This window comes from Sapajus apella, unplaced genomic scaffold, assembly GCF_009761245.1.
Source record: "Sapajus apella isolate SASKATOON/1434 unplaced genomic scaffold, GSC_monkey_1.0 scaffold26, whole genome shotgun sequence".
Lineage (NCBI taxonomy): Eukaryota > Metazoa > Chordata > Mammalia > Primates > Cebidae > Sapajus > Sapajus apella.
In genome coordinates, this window is record NW_022436966.1 from 4,271,329 (window position 1) to 4,295,936 (window position 24,608).

The 24,608-nt window shown below is 38.3% G+C and overlaps 1 protein-coding gene and 1 pseudogene across 2 annotated transcripts in view; both read left to right on the forward strand.

The window, feature by feature from the left end:
* The window catches only part of GFPT1 (glutamine--fructose-6-phosphate transaminase 1), a 70,542-nt gene extending 46,842 nt beyond the window's left edge, over positions 1 to 23,700 (forward strand). For both annotated transcript variants that reach the window (XM_032291878.1, XM_032291879.1), the window contains 8 exons: positions 6,864 to 6,961; positions 10,599 to 10,719; positions 11,101 to 11,258; positions 18,555 to 18,669; positions 18,916 to 19,043; positions 20,239 to 20,406; positions 21,905 to 22,066; positions 22,733 to 23,700. In XM_032291878.1, the coding sequence (XP_032147769.1) occupies positions 6,864 to 6,961; positions 10,599 to 10,719; positions 11,101 to 11,258; positions 18,555 to 18,669; positions 18,916 to 19,043; positions 20,239 to 20,406; positions 21,905 to 22,066; positions 22,733 to 22,777 (995 nt within the window). In that variant the 3' untranslated portion in view covers positions 22,778 to 23,700. The remainder of the gene's footprint in view (positions 1 to 6,863; positions 6,962 to 10,598; positions 10,720 to 11,100; positions 11,259 to 18,554; positions 18,670 to 18,915; positions 19,044 to 20,238; positions 20,407 to 21,904; positions 22,067 to 22,732) is intronic.
* Positions 7,849 to 8,048, forward strand: LOC116560706 (annotated as a pseudogene).
* Positions 23,701 to 24,608: the final 908 nt, after the last annotated feature.

Sequence of the window (24,608 nt, forward strand, 5' to 3'; positions counted from 1 at the left end):
TAAACTTCATATGGAACCAAAAGAGAGCCCGCATAGCCAAGTCAATTCTAAGCAAAAAGAACAAAGCGGGGGGCATCACACTACCGGAATTCAAACTATACTACAAGGCTACAGTAATCAAAACAGCATGGTACTGGTACCAAAACAGAGATATAGACCAATGGAACAGAACAGAGGTCTCGGAGGCAACACAACATATCTACAACCATCTGATCTTTGACAAACCAGACAAAAACAAGCAATGGGGAAAGGATTCCCTGTTCAATAAATGGTGTTGGGAAAGCTGGCTAGCCATGTGCAGAAAGCAGAAACTGGATCCCTTCCTGACACCTTACACTAAAATTAACTCCAGATGGATTAAAGACTTAAACATAAGACCTAACACCATAAAAACCCTAGAGGAAAATCTAGGCAATACCATTCAGGACGTAGGTGTAGGCAAGGACTTCATGACCAAAACACCAAAAGCATTGACAACAAAAGCCAAAATAGACAAATGGGACCTAATCAAACTCCACAGCTTCTGCACAGCAAAAGAAACAATCATTAGAGTGAATCGGCAACCAACAGATTGGGAAAAAATTTTTGCAGTTTACCCATCTGACAAAGGGCTCATATCCAAAATTTACAAAGAACTAAAGCAGATTTACAAGAAAAAAACTAACAAGCCCATTCAAAAGTGGGCAAAGGATATGAACAGACACTTTACAAAAGAAGACATACGTGAGGCCAACAAACATATGAAAAAATGCTCATCATCACTGGTCATAAGAGAAATGCAAATCAAAACTACATTGAGATACCATCTCACGCCGGTAAGAATGGCGAACATTAAAAAATCTGGAGACAGCAGATGCTGGAGAGGATGTGGAGAAGTAGGAACACTTTTGCACTGTTGGTGGGAGTGTATATTAGTTCAACCCTTGTGGAAGACAGTGTGGCGATTCCTCAAGGACATAGAAATAGAAATTCCATTTGACCCAGCAATCCCATTACTGGGTATATATCCAAAGGATTACAAATCGTTCTACTATAAGGACACGTGTACACGAATGTTCATTGCAGCAGTGTTTACAATAGCAAGGACCTGGAACCAACCCAAATGCCCATCGACGATAGACTGGATAGGGAAAATGTGGCACGTATACACCATGGAATATTATGCAGCCATCAAAAATGATGAGCTTGGGTCCTTTGTGGGGACATGGATGAACCTGGAAACCATCATTCTCAGCAAACTGACAGAGGAGCAGAAGATCAAACACCGCATGTTCTCACTCATAGGCGGGTGTTGAACGATGAGAGCACATGGACACAGGGAGGGGAGCACTACACACTGGGGTCAGTTGGGGGGAAATTGGGGAGGGACGGTGGGGGGTGGGGAGCTGGGGAGGGATAGCAGGGGGAGAAATGCCAGATGTAGGTGATGGGGAGGAAGGCAGCAAATCACACTGCCACGTGTGTACCTATGCAACAATTTTGCATGTTCTTCACATGTACCCCAAAACCTAAAATGCAATAAAATAAATAAATGGGAAAAAAAAAAAAAAAAAGAAAAATCCCTTTGATTCCAGAAAATCTCCTGAAAAAGAGGAATACTTATCAAGCCCTCAAAGCCACCCAGGCAAACCTGGCACTTTTGGCAAAGAAGGAGCGGAGCAAAGTAAAATAGATCAGCGTTAAGTAATTGGAATAATTCCTACATGATTCCTGGTGTCAGAAACATGATAAGGTGCATCTCAGGCTACTAGAAGTGAAACCTCATGCCTTGGAATTGCCAGATAAACATTCCTTGGCCTTTATTATATGCATCGAAAGGATTGATGGCATGAATTTACTGGTACAGAGAACCATTGCAAGCCTTTGCCTAAAGAAAATTTTTAGTGATGCCTTTGTAAAAGTCACCCTTCAGAACCTAAAAATGCTGCATGTAGTGGAACCTGATGTGACCTAGGGATTTCCACATCTGAAGTCTGTCCGGGAACTCATTTTGAAACGTGGACAAGCCAATGTCAAGGATAAGACCATCTCTCTGACCGACAACACAGCGATTGAAGAGCACCTGGGGAAGTTTGGTGTCATTTGCTTGGAAAACCTCATTCATGAAATTGCCTTCCCAAAGCAGCATTTCGAGGAGATCTCATGGTTCTTGCACACTGTCCACCTCTCAGTGCCCAGTTATGCTACCAGAAATAGAGTGAGCTTCCTCAAGGAGATGCGCACACTTGGCTATTGGGGTGAATGCATCAATCAGCTTATCTGCCAGCTGAACTAGACCCAGGTGCCAAACTGCGGTAAATTTTTATTAATGAAGTAGAAGCATGTGTTTTTTGTTTTTCGGGAATTTTTATCAAGTATCTTCAGAGAGATTATTTCCTGCTTTATCTTCAAAAACTGGAAAGGAAGGGTCAAAGAAAAGTCAGTAGCTGGCTGGGCGCGGTGTCTCACGCCTGTAGTCCAAGTACTTTGGGAGGCCAAAGTTGGTGGATCACCTGTAGTCAGGTTTGGGAGGCCAAGATGGGCTGATCACTTGAGGCCAGGATTTTGAGACCAGCCTGGCCAACATGGCAAAAACCCATCTCTACTAAAAATACAAAAATTTAGTAGAGATTTTATATTTCCAGCCTGTAATTCCAGCTACTCAGGAGGCTGAGGCATACCTGTAATTCCAGCTACTCAGGAGGCTGAGGCAGGAAAATTGCTTGAACCCGGGAGGTAGAGGTTGCGGTAAGCTGAGATCGCACCATTGCACTCTAGCCTGGGCAACAAGAGCAAAACTCTGTCCCTCCCGCCAAAAAAAAGGAAAAGGAAAAGGCAGTAGCTTATGTTTATGGCAAGCACCTCTCATCACAGTTCAGCTCCAAGGAAAAATTCCAGCGTTTTCTACGTTGGCTGCCGCCTCATCTGAAATCGGTGCATTCCATGGAGGAAGGAGTCCTACTTTGTTGCATCTTCTATTCTGGGGCTTAATGTTGGTAAATGAGTAACTCTAGCATTTGTACAAGGCTCTCTAAGACTTGCAGCAGTCGACCAAGCCCAGGGACATAATTGAATCTGGAGATTCCTGGGGCCTTGTTTTGAAAAAGACTTGAAATACACATAGGAAGGCACAAAAATAAGTGTTTACTTGTCAAAACAAAAAATCCAAAAATTAGCTGGGTATGATAGTGCCACCTGTGATCTCAGCTACTCAGGAGGCTGAGGCAGGAGAATTGCTGGAACCCGGGAGGTTGAGGCTGCCATGAGCCGGGATTGCATTGCTGCACTCTAGCCTGGGCAAAAGAGCAAGACTCTGTCTCAAAATAAATAAATAAATAAATAAAAATAAAAATAAAGAAAGGTAAAATATGATAAATAACATTAGAAACACCTTTTAATGTTGAACTGTTTTAATGCTGAATTTAGAGCAAGTAGGCAGTGAATCTGTGGGAAGGGGCTTTAGGATCAGGAAAGGCTTAATGAAGTAGGCAGGTTTGGGTTTTGAAGGATTTTGAAGATTTACATAGATGAAGATCAGATGGGAGCATTTCAGTTGGCTAGAAGAGCATTAGCTAGTGGAATTAGTATTAGCTAGATAGTGAGACCTTTAGAAAGTTGCTTATTGAATAAATGTAGTCTCGATTGTCTGCCAGATCTAGTGCTTGAAGAGGAGTAAAAAGAAATGTCTAGAAAAGAAGCTGAGAGGAACTGCTTGCTATAGAGGGCTTTGAATGCATTCTAATGTGAGAGTGGAGTGGGAGGTACCTCCTTTTATAGAAATTGCAGAGCTATTGAAGACTAAGAAGCCAGGGGGTAAGCTAACTGTTTTTACTGAGGTGAACTGGCTGCCAATCTTCAGTGTGCACCACAAGAATGAGAGGCTGAGATATGGTTGTCAGATAGGATGTTGTCCTGGCTGAGGTACAGCCATAGGGGAGGGAGGAGGGGACCAGGAGAGAAACAGAAGCAGTATAAACTAGGAATTATGTCTGCCTCTGTAGACAGAAGAGGGTTGTTGAAGATGGTTGAGCTGGAAGAGCTGGGAGAGTAGCAGTAAATTCTTTAGTGGTATTTATGGAAATGAGGTCAGGAAAAAGATTTGTTTTATAAGGGAAGAAAATGAGACAAATTTTGGGAACATGGTTTTTTTAAAAAGTACTTTTGGCTGGGTGCAGCGGCCCATGCCTGTTAATCCCAGCGCTTTGGGAATCCAAAGCAGGAGGATCACTTGAGCTCAGGAGTTCTAGACTAGCCTGGGCAATCTAGGGAGATCTTCATTTTTACTAAAAAATTTTTTAAAAATGAGCTGGTGTGGTAGTGGGTGCCTGTAGCACTGGCTTCTCAGGAATCTGAAGTGGGAGGATGCTTGAGCCCTGTAGATTGAGGCTGCAGTCAGTTCTGACTCTACCACTGCACTGCATCCTTGTTGAAAAACCTGTCTCAAAAAAAAAAAAGAAAGAAAGAGTACTTATATCTGTATTATGTGCACAAAAGTTCTGTAATAAAACAGGATAGTTGTCGTCTTTTTGTTATTAAGATGAAGATTGAGGCTGTCAGTTTGCCAGAGGTCACATTGTTAGTCATTTGTTGAACGCAAGTAGTCCCCATGTATGTTCATTGTTCTAAGTGTTCTCTATCCCCTCCCCTGTCCATCAGGCATTCTTGCTTTTGCCTGTAGTGATGGCCTACCTCATCTCAAAAGGGATCAGGCTTTTCTCAAAAGCATCAAATTCAGAGCTTTGGCCAACTCCTTTCAGAACTGTTCCAACTCTCCTCAGCCACCAGAAATTTCTAGGACTAATTTTAAGGAAACACCATGGCCAGCTAATCTCACCATCTCACACATCCATGTCATTCTTCGTCATCATCTGCATTGCAATACAGGTCTTTTTTTTTTTTTTTTTTTTTTGCTTTTATATTGAGTCTTTGCCTTTGCGTGACCCTGGTCCAGCCTTTTACTGTTGACCCCAAGCCAGCCTTTTACTGTTGTTTCCTTTCTTTTCAAACATTTGTAATTAATGCTGAGGTCTGTGGGAAACACTGTAGGCAGAGGTACGCAAACAGGCTTGGTCTAGTGCAGGAACAGCAAGAAGGCCAGTCTGGCTGGTGTGGCCTGAGTGAGAGGGCACATGCTAGGATATTAGGTCACAGTAAGCATGAGAGAGATCATATGGGACTTGAAGGCCAAAGTAAGGAGTTTGGATTTGATTCTAAATTATTTGGGAAGTTGGTAACACTTTTTATTTTGTTTGGTTTTGTTTTCTACTTGCTAATTTTTTAAAATAGAGAAACATAGCTTCTTTTATTATTGAAATTCAAAAAGGAGAACATATAATTATTCAAAAGATAAAAAGTAAAACACGTACCTTGGTTTTATAGTATAACTAACTAAGATAAGAAAGAAGGTGACCTGGTCGGGCATGGTGACTCATGCCTGTAATCCCAGCACTTTGGGAGGCCGAAGCAGGTGGATCACTTGAGATCAGGAGTTCGAGACCAGCTTAACTAACATGGTGAAACCTCTTTCTACCAGAAATTCAAAAAATTAGCTGGGCATGGTGGCTCACACCTGTAATACCAGCTACTAAGGAGGCTGAAGCTGGAGAATTGCTTGAACTTGGGAGGCGGAGGTTACAGTGAGCCAAGATTGTGCCACACTGCATTCCAGCCTGGGCGACACAGCAAGACTCCATCTCAAAAAAAATAAAAAAGAAAAAGAAGGTGGGGAGATGAAGAGAGCAGGGGCAGAGTAGACAGACTGAGGATGGTTCAGAGAGAGAAACAGGATGAGGTCCACAAGGATGTACCTGCCTTTCTCCTTAGCCAGTTGTGGAACTGTTTGAGTCTAGAACTTGGGTAGCCTCTCAGTGTCTTGACCACTATATTCACTTGGTGGGTGGTTAGGGAATTTTAGTTGACTAGTTGAATGGATGTTGAATGGGAATTTCTCACAAATAGAAAACTAGCCTGTGTGGAAGGATTTCTGGACAAGACACATGGAGAACAACATGTAAATAGCTATAGAAACTGAAAAAGAAAAAGAGGACAGACTTCATTGGAGGGTCTTTATGTTTTCAAAGGATCTAAAAGATCCTTCGGGCAGCGTATGGAGAGCAGACTCCAGGAGTTGGGGGACAGAAGAGAGAACTGGAGAAGGTTGCTGTCATCCAGGGAGAGATGCTTGGTTTGAAGATAAAGGTGGAGGGATAGGAACAATCAAGCATTTTGGCTGAAGCATTAGGGGAATAGGGATGGCAAAGGCTGAGAGGAGAGTGGGTTTATGTTGTGTACAGAACACTTTTCTGGGAACCAGAAGGGAAATAAACATAACTGAGATGGTGCTTTTCCCAGACAGGTTTATTGAGACATAATTAGATATAATAAAATTCACCCATTCCTAGTGTATAACTCTTAGGTTTGACAAACCTCTACAACATAGTCATAATCATAACCTCCTACAAAGTCAATATGTAAAACAGTTCCATCACTCCAAAAAATTCCTTGTGCCCTGTTGTTGCCACCCCATCTTCTAGCTCCAGCCTTCAGCATCTACTGATCTGTTTTCTGTGTCCCTCTACTTTTGCCTTTAAGATAACTTTTAAAGAGAAGAATGTAAAAATGACTAACTAAGGTAGAGTGTATTAAATATTGTGATTGTGTGGGCATGTAGAGAATTAAGTAAGGTCAGTTACAAGTTTGGAGGGGCTAGATAAGTTGTGACTTATTTAATTTACTTTTCAAAATTACAGAGAACTGTGCTTTCTAAGAGGAACAGAAATTCTTTAAAACAGCAGTATTCTTTCTTATATTGGCAGTGGATACTCATAAAATGCGATTCACATGGTTCTTTGCTAAATAATTATGTACACAAACTTTTATTTCAGTGAATTTGGGTGGTTTGAAAGATCACATTAAGGAGATCCAGAGATGTCGGCGTTTGATTCTTATTGCTTGTGGAACAAGTTACCATGCTGGTGTAGCAGTAAGTGCCTCTTAAAATTTTAATTATAGAGGATATCTATAGAACAAGTAGTGCCTCTAATAACGTACTATGTTAAACTCTCTTTTGTTAAAATGTGTTATCTTTTCACTTTTGTGATGAAAAAAAGAAGGTAGGGGAGAAATTTTAACAGCTGCTCGGAATTATTTATCAATGGAAGATCTGTAGAAAAGGTCCGTAGATATACAGATAGACCCTCTGCAACAGACTTCATGAAAGGCCAGGAAGGGGAGAGTTTCAGTACTGTCCTAGACTTGTAGCCTAAGGAGCTTACCTGTGTGTATAAGAGCAGTCATTGGATTTTGCTTAGTGTTGTTCACTTGCTATAGACAGATGACCCGTATCATGTGTGAACTTCAGTGCAGTTTTATTTTGTGGGCACATTACTGCAAAGAAAGGGAGTCTGCTTTTTTTTTTTTTTTAAATCAGATTTTATCCTTTAAATTCTTCTTTTAGAAGCTGAAATTTGATATCAAAAACTTGTTGTCAGTGCAGAAGCATAGGTATATGAGGGTCTTTTATTCTAATAAGTCAGATTCACATGTAGTTTCCTTAAAAAGAGACAGTTTATGTGCTGTTAATGTCAACTCTTATAAACAGAAGACCATTACATTCAGTTTTTGCTTTGAGGATTGATTTCCAAAATTCATGACATAGTAATTTTTTTATTTGCTGAGGCATAAATATTTATTAGGAACCATTTATTTAAGCAATGAGTGAAACTATATGGTCACTAGCCCTTGCATTTCAACAAGCTTTGCTCTTTTCTAAGACTACCATACACCTCCCCCTAATCCCCGAAAATTATATGGTCCTAAACAGAAAGTCTATGTAATATTGAAGGGTAGAGGTCTAAAAAAGTGATTGTTAGCTTTGTGCAGTGGCAGTATTGTAGCCAATTAGGTTTTTCCGAGGCACCATTATTGCTAATTTAGAAAGTGATTGTTTTGTCCGGGAGTGGTGGCTCACACCTATAATCCCAGCGCTTTGGGAGTGCAAAGTGGGAGGATCACTTGATGCCAGGAGTTTGAGCCTGGGCAACATAGTGAGACTCTGTCTTTACAAAAAGAAAAAAAATTATCAGGGTGTGGTGGCAAGTCCCTGTAGTCCTAGCTGCTTGGGAGGCTGAGGCAGGAGGATCACTTGAGTCCAGAAGATTGAGGCTGCAGTGATCCTGGATTGCACAGCTGTACTCTAACCTGGGTGACAAAACCAGACCCTGCCTCAAAAAAAAATGTTTTTGAACATAGGAAGAATGACACAAACACATTAGTGGTGACTTAGATCTATTACTGAATGAGCCCTCTATTCACAAATAAAAAAGTTGATTAAATGCTTCATCTAGTACTAAGGAAACTTGGGGGCAGAAATTTATATGCTCTGTTAGAATCTCTAATGTAGGATTTTTTTGTTGTTTTGTGGATGCCAAGACTGCTATAGTTAACAAACATTAGAAATCCCTGTGGTTTATCAGACAAAATAGTACCGTTTATTTTACCTTGTTTTACATTTTTTGTTGTTACGACACATTTGCATGGTTTTTTAGTATCCCTCTGTATCCTGAATAGTAACTGACTACACTCTAATTATTCTTAACCCATTTATGCCAGAGGTTGCAAATTTTTTTTGTGAAAAATCAGACCTTGGCAATGACCTAGAGCAGTAGAATATAAATAACTCCCACAGGCTTAGTGTTCCAATAATGGAATACTAGGCATAAATGGTTTAAGTATAGCCTATTTAGTAGGCTTTTCAAAATTTTAATTTTCTCTACATTTTGTCGTGGCATTCAGTGGAATTTATGCATTAAGTTACTCTATTGTGGTGGAAATAGGTCATTTTGTGTATTTATAAAAAGTTGTTTCTAGCTGGGTGCAGTGGTGTGTGCTTGTAGTGCCAGTTACTCGGAAGCTGAGGCAGGAGGATCGCTTTAGACCAGGAATTTGAGGCCGCAGTGTACTATAATCATGCCTCTTAATAGCTCTTGCACTCCAGCCTGGGCAACAAACCAATACCTCACCTTTAACCAAAAAAAAAAAAAAAAAAAGTTGCCTCAACTAAAAGAATAAACTGTATAGCATAGCTAAATCTCGAGATTACTTTTTTGGGGTCTGTTACTTTTAAATATCTGGTAAGTCTCCAGATTTCTTTCTCTCTTCTTTCCCCATCTTTTTATTTTGAAGAATATTATTCTAATGTAACATTTATATTATAAACCGGGTGAAAATGTTTGGTTTATATTTATTTGTGAGAAAACATTTAGCATTTTAGTGTCAGTAACTTAATTATACATTATAAATAAAATATATTAATGGAAAAGAGTAATCAAAAATAGGAGCATTTTATCTTCAATGATTTTCTTTACGTGATGTTGTAATGTTAAAAAATGCCAAACCAAAGTTATTTATTTTGGGAAACCAAATAAATCAATTCTGCCCAAATTTGTGAGGAAGCAAAAGTTAAAGGGCTGTGAAATAAGGGCACCTTTAAATTCTTTATTGCTGAGAAGGAAGAATGCTGAGATGGGTGAAAGATGGGCAGGGCCACTTGCCTGAAGAGGCTGGTGAAAGGCTGTCAGGATAGGTGATCTCCAGAGTTAGAATTAAAGCAACACTAAATATATACATTGGTTGAGCTTAAAGTTTTTGCTGCCTAAAAGTTAATTTTTCTGTTATTTTTAGTTTTCCAGTGTTTAGTGTAAAAGGAATTTAATTAGAATGGAAATTTACTGAAATGAAGGTTAAGCTACCTTTTGTACAGAGGCATATTTCCCCCTTCTTTATTCCCCCTGCCTCATGCCACAAAGTTTGAAAATAGTGAGACCTCTTAAATAAGATTTCTAAAATATACTGATGACTTTTGCAAAATCGTCCTATTTATGAATACATTGCATTTTTAAAGTGTTTAATTTTTCTCTCTATATTTGTACATCTCTTATTTGAAACCCTTCACTGGCATGGGTATTATGTGAATTTTCATTTTAAAGATTAGGAATCGGGAAGTTAGAGATAACGCACAGCCTGACCCAGAATCATGCTCTTTCCACTTCTCAAAATGTTTTATATGTGTGGGTTTGTTTCCTTGTAAGAATGTACGTGGCCAGGTGCCATGGGTGGCTCACGTCTGTAATCCCAGCACTTTGAGAGGCCGAGGTGGGCAGATCACGAGGTCAGGAGATCGAGACCATCCTGGCCAACATGGTGAAACCCCATCTCTACTAAGCTGGGCGTGGTGGCACATGCCTGTAGTCCCAGCTACTCGGGAGGCTGAGGCAAGAGAATTGCTTGAACCCGGGAAGCGGAGGTTGTAGTGAGCCAAAATCGCTCCATAGCACTCCAGCGTGATGACAATGCGAGACTCTGTCTCAAAAAAAAAAAAAAAAAAAAGAAGGTATGCATAGTTAGTTGTGTAAAGAGAGTGAAGTAAAATGTTAGCCATGCTTATCTCAAGCGGTAGGATTTTGATTTTTGATTTTTTATATTTTAATCTGGGTTGTTTGTATTTTCTAACATGTCATTTTGTAATCAGTAAAAGCGAAAACCATACATTAAATCCAGAGAAGTCCGGTGAAATAGTATTTGAAAGAGAGTTCTGTGACCAAGTCATCTTTTCTCTGCAGACACGTCAAGTTCTTGAGGAGCTGACTGAGTTGCCCGTGATGGTGGAACTAGCCAGTGACTTCCTGGACAGAAACACACCAGTCTTTCGAGATGATGTTTGCTTTTTCCTTAGTCAATCAGGTATGTTAATTTTAAAGACTTAAAGGGAAGAAAAGTGATTCTTTCCAATAATTCCAACGTATCTTGGCAAAAGCTGATATTTCAAGAGAAACTGGTATTGCAGGTAACTTGACAAACCCAGATTTATTTTTAATATTACTTAATCCTTTATGAGTTAGTAAAAATGAACACCTTTTATGTTCAAAGAGCTGGAGTTTAAACAACAGAAGAGAGATCTGACAAGCCACGTTACTTAAAGTTTTATAAATTTTTTAAGTGCATGTTTTGTGTTTTATTTAAAATAAGTAATATTGTTAAAAATATGGGCAATTTGGTTTTGCTTCTAAAACAGTATATGCTAAAACTGTTCTGTATGTTATGGTTGTCCTACTTTTTACACAGGTGAGACAGCAGATACCTTGATGGGTCTTCGGTACTGTAAGGAGAGAGGAGCTTTAACTGTGGGAATCACAAACACAGTTGGCAGTTCTATATCAAGGGAGACAGACTGTGGAGTTCACATTAATGCTGGCCCTGAGATTGGTGTGGCCAGTACAAAGGTAAATTCTTGCCTCATTTCTCTGGTGATTATTTAATCATAGTGTTAGTGAAGGAGACTAGCCTATAGACAAGTCTGTATCTTACTTTTGTTAGCAGTTACAGAACTCATATATTTTACTAATCATTGTAATTATCGTAGGACTTAAGGGTCAGTAGTAGATAAAAGACTTGTCATTCTCTCCCTCCTCCTAATCTTAGAGTTTAAAAGGGACATATGTATATAATGTCCATTTTGAAAAGGCCTCTGCTGGCTATCCCTGTCTTTCACTTACTGTCCTCCTGCTAGGCACAATAGGATACATAACAAATATATAACATCTCCTCCTTTTATGAAGTATAGTCAGGAATTAGAAAAGTAACAAATTAGAAACATCCAGTTTAACCATTTTTGGAATTTGGATTTACCTATTTATGGCAATGTACATACTACCTCTGAAAGTTTTTAAGGAGGAGTACACCTTTGGTATAAAATTTGGCAATTAAAAAAATTTTTTTAATGAGTATTGTATGACAATATCTGTTTCTCTTTAGATACTGCTCTGGGGAGGTTTAAAGGTACTGTCTTCTTTTTTTGAAGGCCTAGTAAGACTACTTTGCTCTTTGAAGTTAGAATATGCATAAATTTAGGCTGGTAATAAAAATAGGAAATCTTAGAAACTTGTATAAATGCAAAAGATGTTATCCTTCCACAAGTGTGTTTTGGGGTTTTATGTTTGTTTTTTAGAGACAGGGTCTTGTTTTGCCACCCAGGCAGGGGCTGGAGTGCAGTGGCGGGAATCATAGCTCACTGCAGCCTCAGACTCATGGGCTCGAGTGGGTCTCTTCCTCAGCCTCCTGAGTAGCTGGGACTACAGATGCACCACCATGCCTGGCCAGTTTTTTTTTTTTTTTTTTTTAAAGACAAGGTCTTGCCATGTTGCCCAGGCTGTGTATTACTTTTTATGATTTCACATTTTTGTTTTCTCAGTATTTTTCTGCTGAAGTCTGATATTTCTTGCTGATTGTCTAATATGATTTTGGGGTATTAGTGTATTTGAGTTTAATTAAAGGTTTGTGGAAGACAGTGTTAATGTGTACATAACCACATTTGAATATTTTCTCCCATAGAGAATTTTTTGTAGAAAATTTGTGATTCTTACATATCTCTTCTTTTCTTTTCCTTTTTTTTGTGGGGTGGGGGAGATGAAATCTCACTCTGTTGCCCAGGCTGGAGTGCGGTGGTATAATCTCAGCTCACTGCAACCCCCACCTCCTGGATTCAAGTGATTCTCCTGCCTCAGCCTCCCAGATAGTTGGTATTACAAACACCTGTAACTGTGCTTGGTTAATTTTTGTATTTTTAGTAGAGATGGAATTTCACCATGTTGGCCAGGCTGGTCTTGAACTCCTGACTTCAAGTGATCTACCTGCCTCAGCCTCCCGAAGTGCTGGGATTACAGGCATGAGCCACTGCTATACCTGGTCCTTTTTTTTTTTTGGAGACAGGGTCTCTCACTCTCTTCCATGGTAGATAAAGTGCAGTGGTACAATCATCATGACTTACTGCAGCCTGGGCCTTCCTGGGTTCAGGTGATCCTCCCACCTCCACCTCCTGAGTAGCTGGGACTACAGTTGCAGCCTACCACCCATGCCTGGCTAATTTTTGTATTTTTTATAGAGACGGAGTTTCACCATGTTGCCTCGGCCAGTCCGGAACTCCTGGGCTCAAACGATCTGCCTGCCTCGGCCTCCCAAAGTGCTGAGATTACAGGCATGAGCCCAGCATAAAAAAACTCTTGAGTGAGATTTTTATTTCTTGGGTATTTTGATATTACTAACACTATGATTTATAGAGTGCTGAAATGTGAATTTTCTCCATATAGTAATTAAAACGTGTTACATGTTTGTGCTTGGGTTTCCATCCTGTGGCTGAATTAATGACCAGCCACCTTTAGTAGCACCTAATGGATTTTTGAAGCAGTGTCCAGATGGCTTTGATTGGGAAACTGGAATCCCAGAGCCTTTTTATTTATAACAGATTGTGAAACAAGGGCTTCAAGTATGTGGGATATGGGATTGTTTGATTGGATGGATGCCATTGACTTAACCTTCTCATAAAATTTTTCTGGAATTGTGAACTGTCAAGGAAACTATATGTATTTTACATTTCTCATTCCTTTGTTTATGGGAACTTTAATTTGCCTCAACATTTTATGATGATGATTTTCAAATATACAGCAGAGTTTTAAAAATTTTACATACAGGCTGAGTGCAATGGCTCATACCTGTTATCCTGGCACTTGGGGAGGCCTCAAGGGAGGATCACTTGAGGCCAAGGGTTCGAGACTAGCCTGGGCAACATAGTGAGCCCTCATCTCTATAAAAAATACAAAAATTAGCAGGGCATGGTGGTGTGTACCTGTAGTCCTAGCTACTCAGGAGGCTGAAGCAGGAGGAGCCCTTGGGCCCAGGAGTTTGAGGCTGCAGTGAGATATGATCACACCATCACACTCTAGCCTGGATGATAGAGTGAGACCCTGTCTTAAAAAATAAAAATTTTACATTAACATTGGTATACCCACCATCTAGCTTCTACCATAGCATATTCACCAATTTTACATGTACAGTTGTAGTGAATTTATTTGGCCTTGCAACTGTTATCACAATCCAGTTTTAGAAGATGATCACCTGAAATATTCCTTTGTGTTTCTTTACAGTCAATCCTCACTCCTACCCTCCAGCCCCACACTCAGGAACCACTGTTTTCTCCTACTATATTGTGGCACCTCCCAGAAAATTCTGTAAATGTAATTTTTATAACACATTTTGTGTTCTAGCTTTTTCATTAAGCCTGAAGTTTGTTTTTTAAATAAAGCCAGTTAAATTTAGCAGTGGGGTTTTGTATACCAACTTTAGTAATGCTAATGTTAATGAGTTCTGATGACCCACTGCTATTGGACCAGCTTAGCCTGACGTTTTTGAGATTTGTTCATGTTATTTGTATCAGTAGTTCTTTCTTTCTGCAAGTCCTTTGTTTTCTTAAAAAAACAACAACTTTTTATTTTGAAATAACCTATATAGGAAGTTGCAAAGATAGTACAGAGAAGTCTTATGTATTCTTCACCCAATTACCCCCCAATGGTTACCACCTGTATAAGAAAAATTAGCATCTTCTTAGTACAGACTTTTAATTTCTTTCAAAAATGGCTCTTGAAAAATTTACTAAATATGGCAATTTAGTATTACTTTATTTTTCTTGGATTCTAAAGTAATTTTATTCAACTGTCTTAGACATTTTGGGCTTAGTTACTATAATAAATTTTGAGTTTTTTAGTCATAGACAATTCCAGGTGGCAAATATAAGTTTTTATGTTAGTGGGTATTGAAAGAAGTTGATCATTATGATTATTATTTTTTTTTGAGACAGAGTTTTGCTCTTGTTGCCCAGGGTGGGTGCCCAGGCTTGTAGTGGTGCGACCTCAACTCACTGTAACTTCTGCCTTCTGGTTTCAGTTTCTCCTGCCTCAGCTTCCTGAATAGCTGGGTTTACAGGCACCCACCACCACACCCATTTATATTTTTAGTAGAGATGGGGTTTCACCGTGTTGGCCAGAATGGTCTTGAAATCCTGACCTCGTGATCCGCCTGCCTCAGCCACCCAAAGTGCTGGGATAACAGGCGTGAGCCACTGTGCCCAGCCAGTTACTGATCCTAATCCCTGGGCCCAGTGATGGAGCTAGTAGAAAAATTCTATGATCTTGCTTATAAATTCTCAACTTTGCCTGAAAAACTGTCAGGTTTAGAAGGATCTTACTGAGTTTCTCATAGTGTCAGACCATAGACATTTCAATACTTCTGGAGGAATTGACGGGTATAAATGTTAGGTTCAGCAACTTTTATATGTTATTGCAGGTGTTTAGAATTTCACCGCAGTGCTGACTTTTGTTGATTAAAAAAAATAAAAATGTAACTTTGTTTTTGGCTGAACAAAAAGAAAAACCAAGTTTAAAATTTCAGAGTCAGCATTTTCCTGGTAAACCTTTTCAAACCTCAGTAGATGCTAAATGTAGAATATAGCTTATTTTTCCTCATAATTGGTTTCCTGGTATGTATTTAAAAATGTGAAATTGAAATTACAAATTAAACTGTAATAGCAATGCAGTGGAAAAACATATGCATTAAAGTTGCTCTGTTTAATATTTGTACTTAAAAACTAGTGTTCAGATGTTTTCAGTTCAAACAAATAAATACTAGTTTGTAGAATAACATTTTTAGTTATGGGCTAGAGGAACTGGAATAATCATTATCTGATCAATTTGAATTGGAAACAGTGTAAGTGTCCCAGGGGTCCAGGATACCTCTGACCTGGTAGTGTATTTTGTGATTAATTGATTTATTGAAAAGTAAACCACAGTAGGAAGAAGTAGACTAGAAGAGACTGGAATTTAGAATATAGATGTGCTCATTAGTCTTGGAGGCAGGGGACTCCAAATTCACTTTAGTGCTATGGGAAAAGATTCCAGTTTGCTGGTGGAATATAGTAGGTGTACATGGAGGCTGTTGTGGAGGACCATGTGAGCAGCTGGAGGCTGGGAAGTCCAGCAGGAGGAAATAGGGAGTCTCATTTAATGATTGGGATGATAGGGAGTTGCCGGACTGATTTTATTATAGAGGGAGTCTCATCCACATCATGACAGGAAAATATTCACTAATGGAGTAATCCCTTATCAAGAGAAGAGTAATAAAAATTCATATATAATCCGTGTACATGCACACACACCCTCAGAATAAATTTCCTAAAGTTAAAATTATATCTGCCATAACTGACAACAGCACAATAAGCTACTGTTTTTATAAAAGAGACATAAATAAAAGCCTCAAATGTCTGAAACATAAAAATGTTTTTCTAAATAACTATTGGATTAAAAAAATATTGGAACTACCATTGAGAAAGACTTACTAGAAAAAAGTTCACAATGAATAATAGGGATAAAAATTTAAGAGTGTGCGGCCAAAGTGATACATAGAGGTAAATAGCACTAAATTCCAGCACAAATTGATGAAAATACCATATTTTTAAATGAAAAGATTGTTTTGTAAAGAAATGACGTACCTCAGGACAGAATTAGTGTTCCTGCAACTTGCACTAAAATTAATTTCAAACAGACTAAAAGGGAAAATGTTTAAAAAAGAAAAAAGGAGCAATGAAAACAACAGAAGTAAGAAAATTTAATAATACTTAGCTTATGTTAGGTTGTGGAAGGATTATCTGAGTCTAAAAGTATTACATAAAAGCTAAAAAATTATGTCAATCAACACCAATATAAATCAACATAAAAGGTAAGTTCATGCCAAGAAAATATTTAAAACATAACAATAACTACCTTCTTAAAACAAATTTGAAAAAAACAAACTCAAGTTGAAAAACAGGTGAGGAACAACAAAGTTGTCAAAAGACAAAATATAAATGGCCAACAAACATGGGGAAAAAAAGCTTAGTTTTAGGATTCAATATATATATGGTATAGTAGTGAAGGTTCATTGTCCAGCAGTCAAAATGGTAAGTTTGCTAAAAAGATAATTCTCAGTATTTTGTAGTATGCAATGAAACAGGCACATCTCACATTCACAAAGAATGAAAACAGTCTTGGCAGTTGGACTGTGAATTTTAAAATATGTACAATTTTGCATCCTAAGAAAATAATCGTCTTTTAGTTCAATCTGTCATCCATAACATTTATAGTACATTTTGAGCCTATATATCAGGCATTATACAGAACTGAATGTTTTACATTTGTCTCATTTAATTCTCATGCTAATCTTATAAGTGTGTCATGTGCATTTAACAGATGGGGTGTCTGAGGCCTAAAGAGATGAAAACTCCCCAAGGTTATAATGTAACTTGACAGAGTTCAGTCTTGGGAATACACTTGTGCTATTAATTAGGAGTGAAAGCAAGTTCTAAAATTGTACCTGCTAATAATTAATTTTTCTTAACTATGTAAAGAAAATTAAAACAGTAAAAACCATCAAGCAGTATTCATAAATGTTATTAATAGCATATTATTAATGTAATTATTTTTATTAACAGATAAAAGATTATCATTTCTATTTACTTTTCTACAATTGGACTTTCTTTTTTTTTTTTGAATGACAAACTTAAAAAATAAAACTGGAAGTGAGGAACAGGCAGTAGGCAAAGGTGAAGATCAAAGAGCAATTAAAAAAAAAATCCAGGCCGGGTGCCGTGGCTCACGCCTGTAATCCCAGCACTTTGGGAGGCCGAGGCGGGTGGATCACGAGGTCAAGAGATCGAGACCATCCTGGTCAACATGGTGAAACCCCGTCTCTACTAAAAATACAAAACATTAGTTGGGCATGGTGGCGCGTGCCTGTAATCCCAGCTACTCAGGAGGCTGAGGCAGGAGAATTGCCTGAACCCAGGAGGCGGAGGTTGCGGTAAGCCGAGATCGCGCCATTGCACTCCAGCCTGGGTAACAAGAGTGAAACTCCGTCTCAAAAAAAAAAAAAAATCCAACAATACCAGTGTGAATACCCCAAGCAGAGTTTTTCAAGCACTTGCCTTTTGACTTACACAAAAAACTAAATTTGGTTAGGCACATACTAATTTACTCAACTCATCTTTTCCTTCCTTCCTTAGGGGTATTAGGAATTTTATAAGCATTCAATGGATTATAAGGTGTTTCGCTTTTGTATCTACGAAATAAAGGTTAAGTCATTTGTTCAAGATTCAGAAAAGGAGAATAGCGATAGATTTCCCAAGTTCTGGTTCATTCACTGTTACTAAGGTAGATTTATTTATTTTATTTTATATTTAGTTTTATTTTTGTTTTTTCGAGACAGGGTCTCCCTGTGTCCCAGGCTGCAGTGCAGTACTACGATCCTGGCTCACTGCAACCTCTGCCTCCTGGGCTCAAGCGATCCTCCTGAGTAGCTGAAATCACAGATGTGCACCACCACACCCAGATAATTTTTGTATTTTTTTTTTTTTTTTTTTGTAGAAACAGGGTTTCATCATGTTGCCCAGGCTAGTCTCGAACTCCTAAGCTCAAGCAATACACCCGCCCCGGCCTCCCAAAGTGCTGAGATTACGTACGTGAGCTACCATGCTCAGCCCTAACGTAGTTTTAAAAGATGGATAAAAAATAACCAAACAAAAAAAAGAAAAAAGAAAACATGGATAATGTATACTATAAAACCAATGGGAATTTTATTTTCAGCTTTTTAAAATTAAAAGTTCTAAATTCTTAAGATGTAACTGCAACTTATTCTCCTGCTTTTTTGTGATGTTTCAGGCGTATACTAGCCAGTTTGTATCCCTTGTGATGTTCGCCCTTATGATGTGTGATGACAGGATCTCCATGCAAGAAAGACGCAAAGAGATCATGCTTGGATTGAAAAGGCTGCCTGGTACAAAGATATTCACATATTATACTTTTGTTTTCTAAGGGAGTGGTAATAGGTAAAATTCTCAAGCTGTGGCTTTTAGCTATTTATTCAGTAAGACCTTTCTACTTTTGCTCCAGTATATTAAAAAAAAACCCACACTAATAGCACAGAGGAATAGAAACACTGGTCTTTTATCGGTTGCTACCAACATATTGTTATTTTATTTGTTTGGTTTATTTTATTGTCTTTTTTTGCTAATATTCTTAGATTTGATTAAGGAAGTACTGAGCATGGATGACGAAATTCAGAAACTAGCCACAGAACTTTATCATCAGAAATCAGTTCTGATAATGGGACGAGGCTATCATTATGCGACTTGTCTTGAAGGGGCACTGGTAAGTTTTCTCAGTTCTAATTAATATTAGTCCACTGACTTGCAGAACTGGCACATAGTTATACTTTTACATTAAATGAATGAAATAGGTAGAACTTTTAAAAGTGCTTCTGTATTTATGCATTGTGGTTTGTTTACTTTAAAAAAGTGCAACAGAGAGCTCTGTTCAGAAGTGAAAATCAAAAAGAGTACATTTTAGCATGATAAACTTGGATTTAGCAGGTAACTTCAGTTAATTTGTTCAAATATGAATAAAGATTAAGTTCTCTAGAAAAAAATTTAAATTTAATTGAGATCAGGCTGTACACAACAGTTCATGTCTGTAATCCCAGCACTTTGGGAGGATGTGACAGGTGGATCACTTGAAGTCAGGAGTTCGAGACCACCCTGGCCAACATGGTGAAACCCCATCTCTACTAATAATATAAAAAAATTAGCTGGATGTGGTAGCATATGCCTGTAATCCCAGCTACTTGGGAGACTGAGGCAGGAGGACCACTTGAACATAGGAGGCAGAGGCTTCAGTGAGCCAAGATTATACCATTGCGCTCCAGCCTGGGTGACAGAGTGAGACTGCATCTCAGAATTTTTTTTTTTTTTTTTTGAGACAGAGTCTCACTCTGTCACCCATGCAGAAGTGCAGTGTTGCGATCTCGGCTCACTGCAACCTCTGCCTCCTGCTTCAAGTGATTCTCCTGCCTCAGCCTCCCAAGTAGTTGGGACTGCAGGTGCGTGTCACCACGCCCAGCTAATTTCTTTTAAATTTTTAGTAGAGACGGGGTTTCAGTGTACTAGCCAGGATGGTCTCAGTCTCCTGACCTTGTGATCTACCCGCCTTGGCCTCCCAAAGTGTTGGGATTACATGTGTGAGCCACCACGCCCGGCCAAAAAAAGTTTTTTTAATTGAGGTTAAACATGAAGCAAGAGGGAGAAGAGTTACCAAGAAATATGCATATGTTCGTGATAATCTAAAATGTTTAAAAAGTCCTTGTAGAGCTTTAAAACTTCCAATTACTTGTTGATCTTATAGAAATAGTTATCTATTAACTTGTTAGATACATTTATAGATCAGTGGTCCTTTAATACCTTTGGATAAATAGGCAGTGGCTTGACATATCAGATGCTTTGTATAATATTTACTTAGAGGTAGATTTTTGAAAAGCGGACTGAAGACATATCTGGTTCTTTCCTATTAGAAAATCAAAGAAATTACTTACATGCACTCTGAAGGCATCCTTGCAGGTGAATTGAAACACGGCCCTCTGGCTTTGGTGGATAAGTTGATGCCTGTGATCATGATCATCATGAGAGATCACACTTACGCCAAGTGTCAGAATGCTCTTCAGCAAGTGGTTGCTCGGCAGGTAATTCGGGGGACTGTGAGTACACGTTGGGGATCAAAGAGGGCAGTTACATTCGCTTATTTGAATGACTTGCAAAACATGTTTACATGTGTTAACTCATTTACTTTATAATATAGCATTTGAGGTTTACATGTGAGGAATCAGATACTTGGGTTTTTTTTTTTTTTTTTGGAGACAGAGTCTTGCTCTGTTGCCCAGCCTGGAGTGCATTGGTACAATCTTGGCTCACTGCAAGCTCTGCCTCCTGGGTTCAAGTGATTCTTCTGCCTCAGCCTCCCAAGTAGCTGGGATTACAGGTGAATACCACCATGCTTGGCTAATTTTGTATTTTTAGTAGAGATGGGATTTCATGTTGGCCAGGCTGGTCTCAAACTCCTGACCTCAAGTGATCCACCCACCTCAGCCTCCCAAAGTGCTAGGATTATAGGTGTGAGCTGCCATGCCCAGCCCAGATACTTAGAGTTTTCAGAAGACCAAGGTCATAGATCTCATACTGGGCAGAACCAAACCAGAAGTGAGGTCTTGGTCTCTATATCCTATCTTCTTTCAGTTAACATATGCTGCTCCCTTTTAATTTAATACTTCTAAAACAGTTCAAAATGTATTTTAAAATATTTTTAAATATATGTTTCAGCTGGGTGCAGTGGCACATGACTGTCGTCCCAGCTACTCTGTGGACTGAGACAGGAAGATCACTTGAGCCCAGAAGTTTGAATACAGCCTGGGTAAAGTAGTGAGACCCTATCTTATAAAAGTAAATAGAATTGAAAAAAGGCCAGATGCAGTAGCTCACGCCTGTAATCCCAGCACTTTGGGAGGCCGAGGCAAGAGGATCGTGAGGTCAAGGGATTGAGACCATCTTGGCCAACATGGTGAAACCCCATCTCTACTAAAAATACAAAAAATTAGCTGGGCGTGGTGGTGCGTGCCAGTAGTCCCAGCTACTCAGGAGGCTGAGGCAGGAGAATTGCTTGAAACTGGAAAATGGAAGTTGCAGTGAGCCAGGATTGCGCCACTGCGCTCCAGCGTGGTGATCGAGACTATGTCTCAAAAAAAAAAAAAATTAAAATTGAAAAAAACAAAACAAAAAACATACACATGATATATTTCAGGGGAAATCTAACATTTAGGTTTTATTTTAATATTACTGAGTTTTCTTCAGATCAGTTGGCTTTATATATAAATTCCAAAAGATAACTATTCCCTAAGCACAATGTAGTAGTAATGAGCTTGAGGTTTGAAGTTAGGCAAACCTGCATTCAAGTACTAAGCCTGGTATTTCTCAGTTGCATGAGTTTAAACAAATTACTGGATCCCATAAAGCTTCTGTTTCCTTGACTGTAAGTACTAACAATCAGATTTACTACATAGGAATTTAAAGAAGTCTGTCAGTCATGCTTCGTATGGATTACGCAGTGTAATTTTTGCACATTCATAAACTATAGCCCTGCCTTTGCCTACCAGTGGTGTTGTGTATGTGTGTGATTTTCTTTCCTAGGGACGTCCTGTGGTAATTTGTGATAAGGAGGATACTGAGACCATTAAGAACACAAAAAGAACGATCAAGGTGCCCCACTCGGTGGACTGCTTGCAGGGCATTCTCAGTGTGATCCCTTTACAGTTGCTGGCTTTCCACCTTGCTGTGCTGAGAGGCTATGATGTAAGTCATCTACCACTGCGGAAATCTTGGGATGTTTTTTACTTGGATACATTCTGATTTTTTTCTCCCAAATTTTTAACAATAGTGTTTGAGAAATCTATCAAATATGTACCTGTCACCTGTTAAATTTTCATGGTCCAATTTGTAGGTTACATCACAACATTATCTTACCCATTGAACTTGAAGATACTTTGGGGTTCACCTCCAAGATTGTGAGTCACCTTGAGGAATCTCCACCTGTTTTGTAACTCCATGTCACTTAATAGGGCAGCTATTGACATTTGGCAGGACAATTCTTTGTTGTTTGGAACTTTCCCACACATTGGAGACTTTTTAGCATTCCTGGTTTCTCAGTCATTGTGGCAACCAAAACACTGCTTTTGTTTTTAGTGTCCCTTATGAGGGCTAGTACTTCTGTAGGGGACCACAGTACCTCTTTCTGTGTGAACTGGCACCTTTAGAATGCTTTTTCCTAACCAATTTTCAGTTTTCTTCAGGACCATTATGTGATTATGTTTTCTAATCTAATTCTTTGTAGTCTATAATAAAGATGGCTGATGAACATACTGTTTTCTGTTTTTATAAACAAAAATAATTTGCTTATAGCAACCACCCCCTTCCCCAGTCTGTATAATCTCTCAAGTCTTGCTTTTTTTTTTTTTGCAGGTTGATTTCCCACGGAATCTTGCCAAATCTGTGACTGTAGAGTGAAGAATATACAAAATGTATGAAACTCTGTATGATTAAGCAACACAAGACACCTTTTGTTTTTAAAACCTTGATTTAAAATATCATCCCTTGAAGCCTTTTTTTAGTAAATCCTTATTTATATATCAGTTATAATTATTCCACTCGATATGTGATTTTTGTGAAGGTACCTCTTACATTTTTCCAGTAATTTGTGGAGGACTTTGAATAATGGAATCTATATTGGAATTTGTGTCAGAAAGATTTTAGCCATTATTTTCTTTAAAGAATGCTGGTTGTTGCATTTCTGGACCCTCCACTTCAATCTGAGAAGACAGTATGTTTCTAAAATAATTGGTACTTGTTTCACCATACTTCCTTCAGACCAATGAGAGTAATGCATTTAATTGGAATATCTAAAGCCAGTGGCAGTATATACTCATATTTGGACAGTTAGGGAAGGTTTGTGAAGTTATATAAAGAGGAGATGTGATTTATTTTGAAATTTGTTTCTGTTTTTTTTTTTTAAATCAAACTCTAAAACTTAAAACTGAAAAATTTTCTTGGTAGGATTTATATCTAAGTTTGGTTAGCCTTAGTTTTAGTTTCTCAGACTTGTTGTCTGTTACCTATAGGTGGAGGAGATTTAGGAAGCAAAATATTATAGTAGTGCATTGGTGGTCTCCAATCCTTAACATATTTGCACAGTTTTATAGCACAGACTTTAAATTTGAGCTGCTTTGGACAACTGACAATATGATTTTAAATTTGAAGATGAGATATGTACATGTTGGGTGTTCTACTTCTTTTGTTTTCATCTCCTAAAACTGGTTTTTATTTCCTTGTATCTTTAGTCTTTTATTTTTAAAATGACTTCTGAATGACATAATTTTATCTTGTTCTTTAAAATCACAACACAGAGCTGCTATTAAATTAATATTGATATATTCAGTATTCTTTTCAACTTTGTCGCAAGGAAGAATTTCCTATAGTTAATTTTGACTTTCCTTCACTACATTGTTGCGTAAAACTAGTCCCTTAGTGCCAGTTTGAAAGTTATTTGTAATTGTTTGGAAGATGTGCAAGTCGTTGACCTCATCATTTCACTGTAAGTATATGTGGTAGGCTGGGCTCAGAAAAAGGTATGTATGCTTTGCACTGATAGGCACCAAATTTCATATTACATCCTAGGTATTTTTTCTTTATATTTTCTGTGCTCTTCTCCTGAAATATGCTTAGGAATAAAGATATAAATAGAGTGATACTGGGGTATGTTCAGCTTGTAGGTATCAGAAATGGAAGTTGACAGTTTGGATTAAAATATTTAAAGTAGAATGTTATTATTTGATACCCCCAAAATCGTGAATAATAATTTCTTCATGGAGTTTTTCTGGCCAGATCTTCGGGGCTATAGTAGAGTGTGTTTGTTTTTGGTTAAGTCCTTCTTTTTCAAAGGTTTTTACTTTTAAATTGTGAAGGTGAACTATTTAATAGCACAATTAGTTAAGTAAGCTAAGTCTTTTCCTTTCTGTTTTTTGGTGTTTGAACTTCTCGGTGAGGTTAAGATTTTCTAATAGCTATTGCTGTTGCCAGAGAAACATAAATTTCTGCTTGTGTATTAGGGTTAGAGAAAGATTTGGTGTATTTTGAGGTAATTTGGAAGGACTTTCATAGATGGTGACTAGAAACCTGATCTTTTTAAGAATAAAATAGGGTCACTATTTACATTACGTATATATAGCTATTATAGCTATATTAGTCTACTTTAATTGTTTCTAAGATTATTTTGTGTAAGTCAGCTAGTTTAAATGTGTGTATAGTGTCATTTCTTCTGTTTGGTGTATTAACAAATATG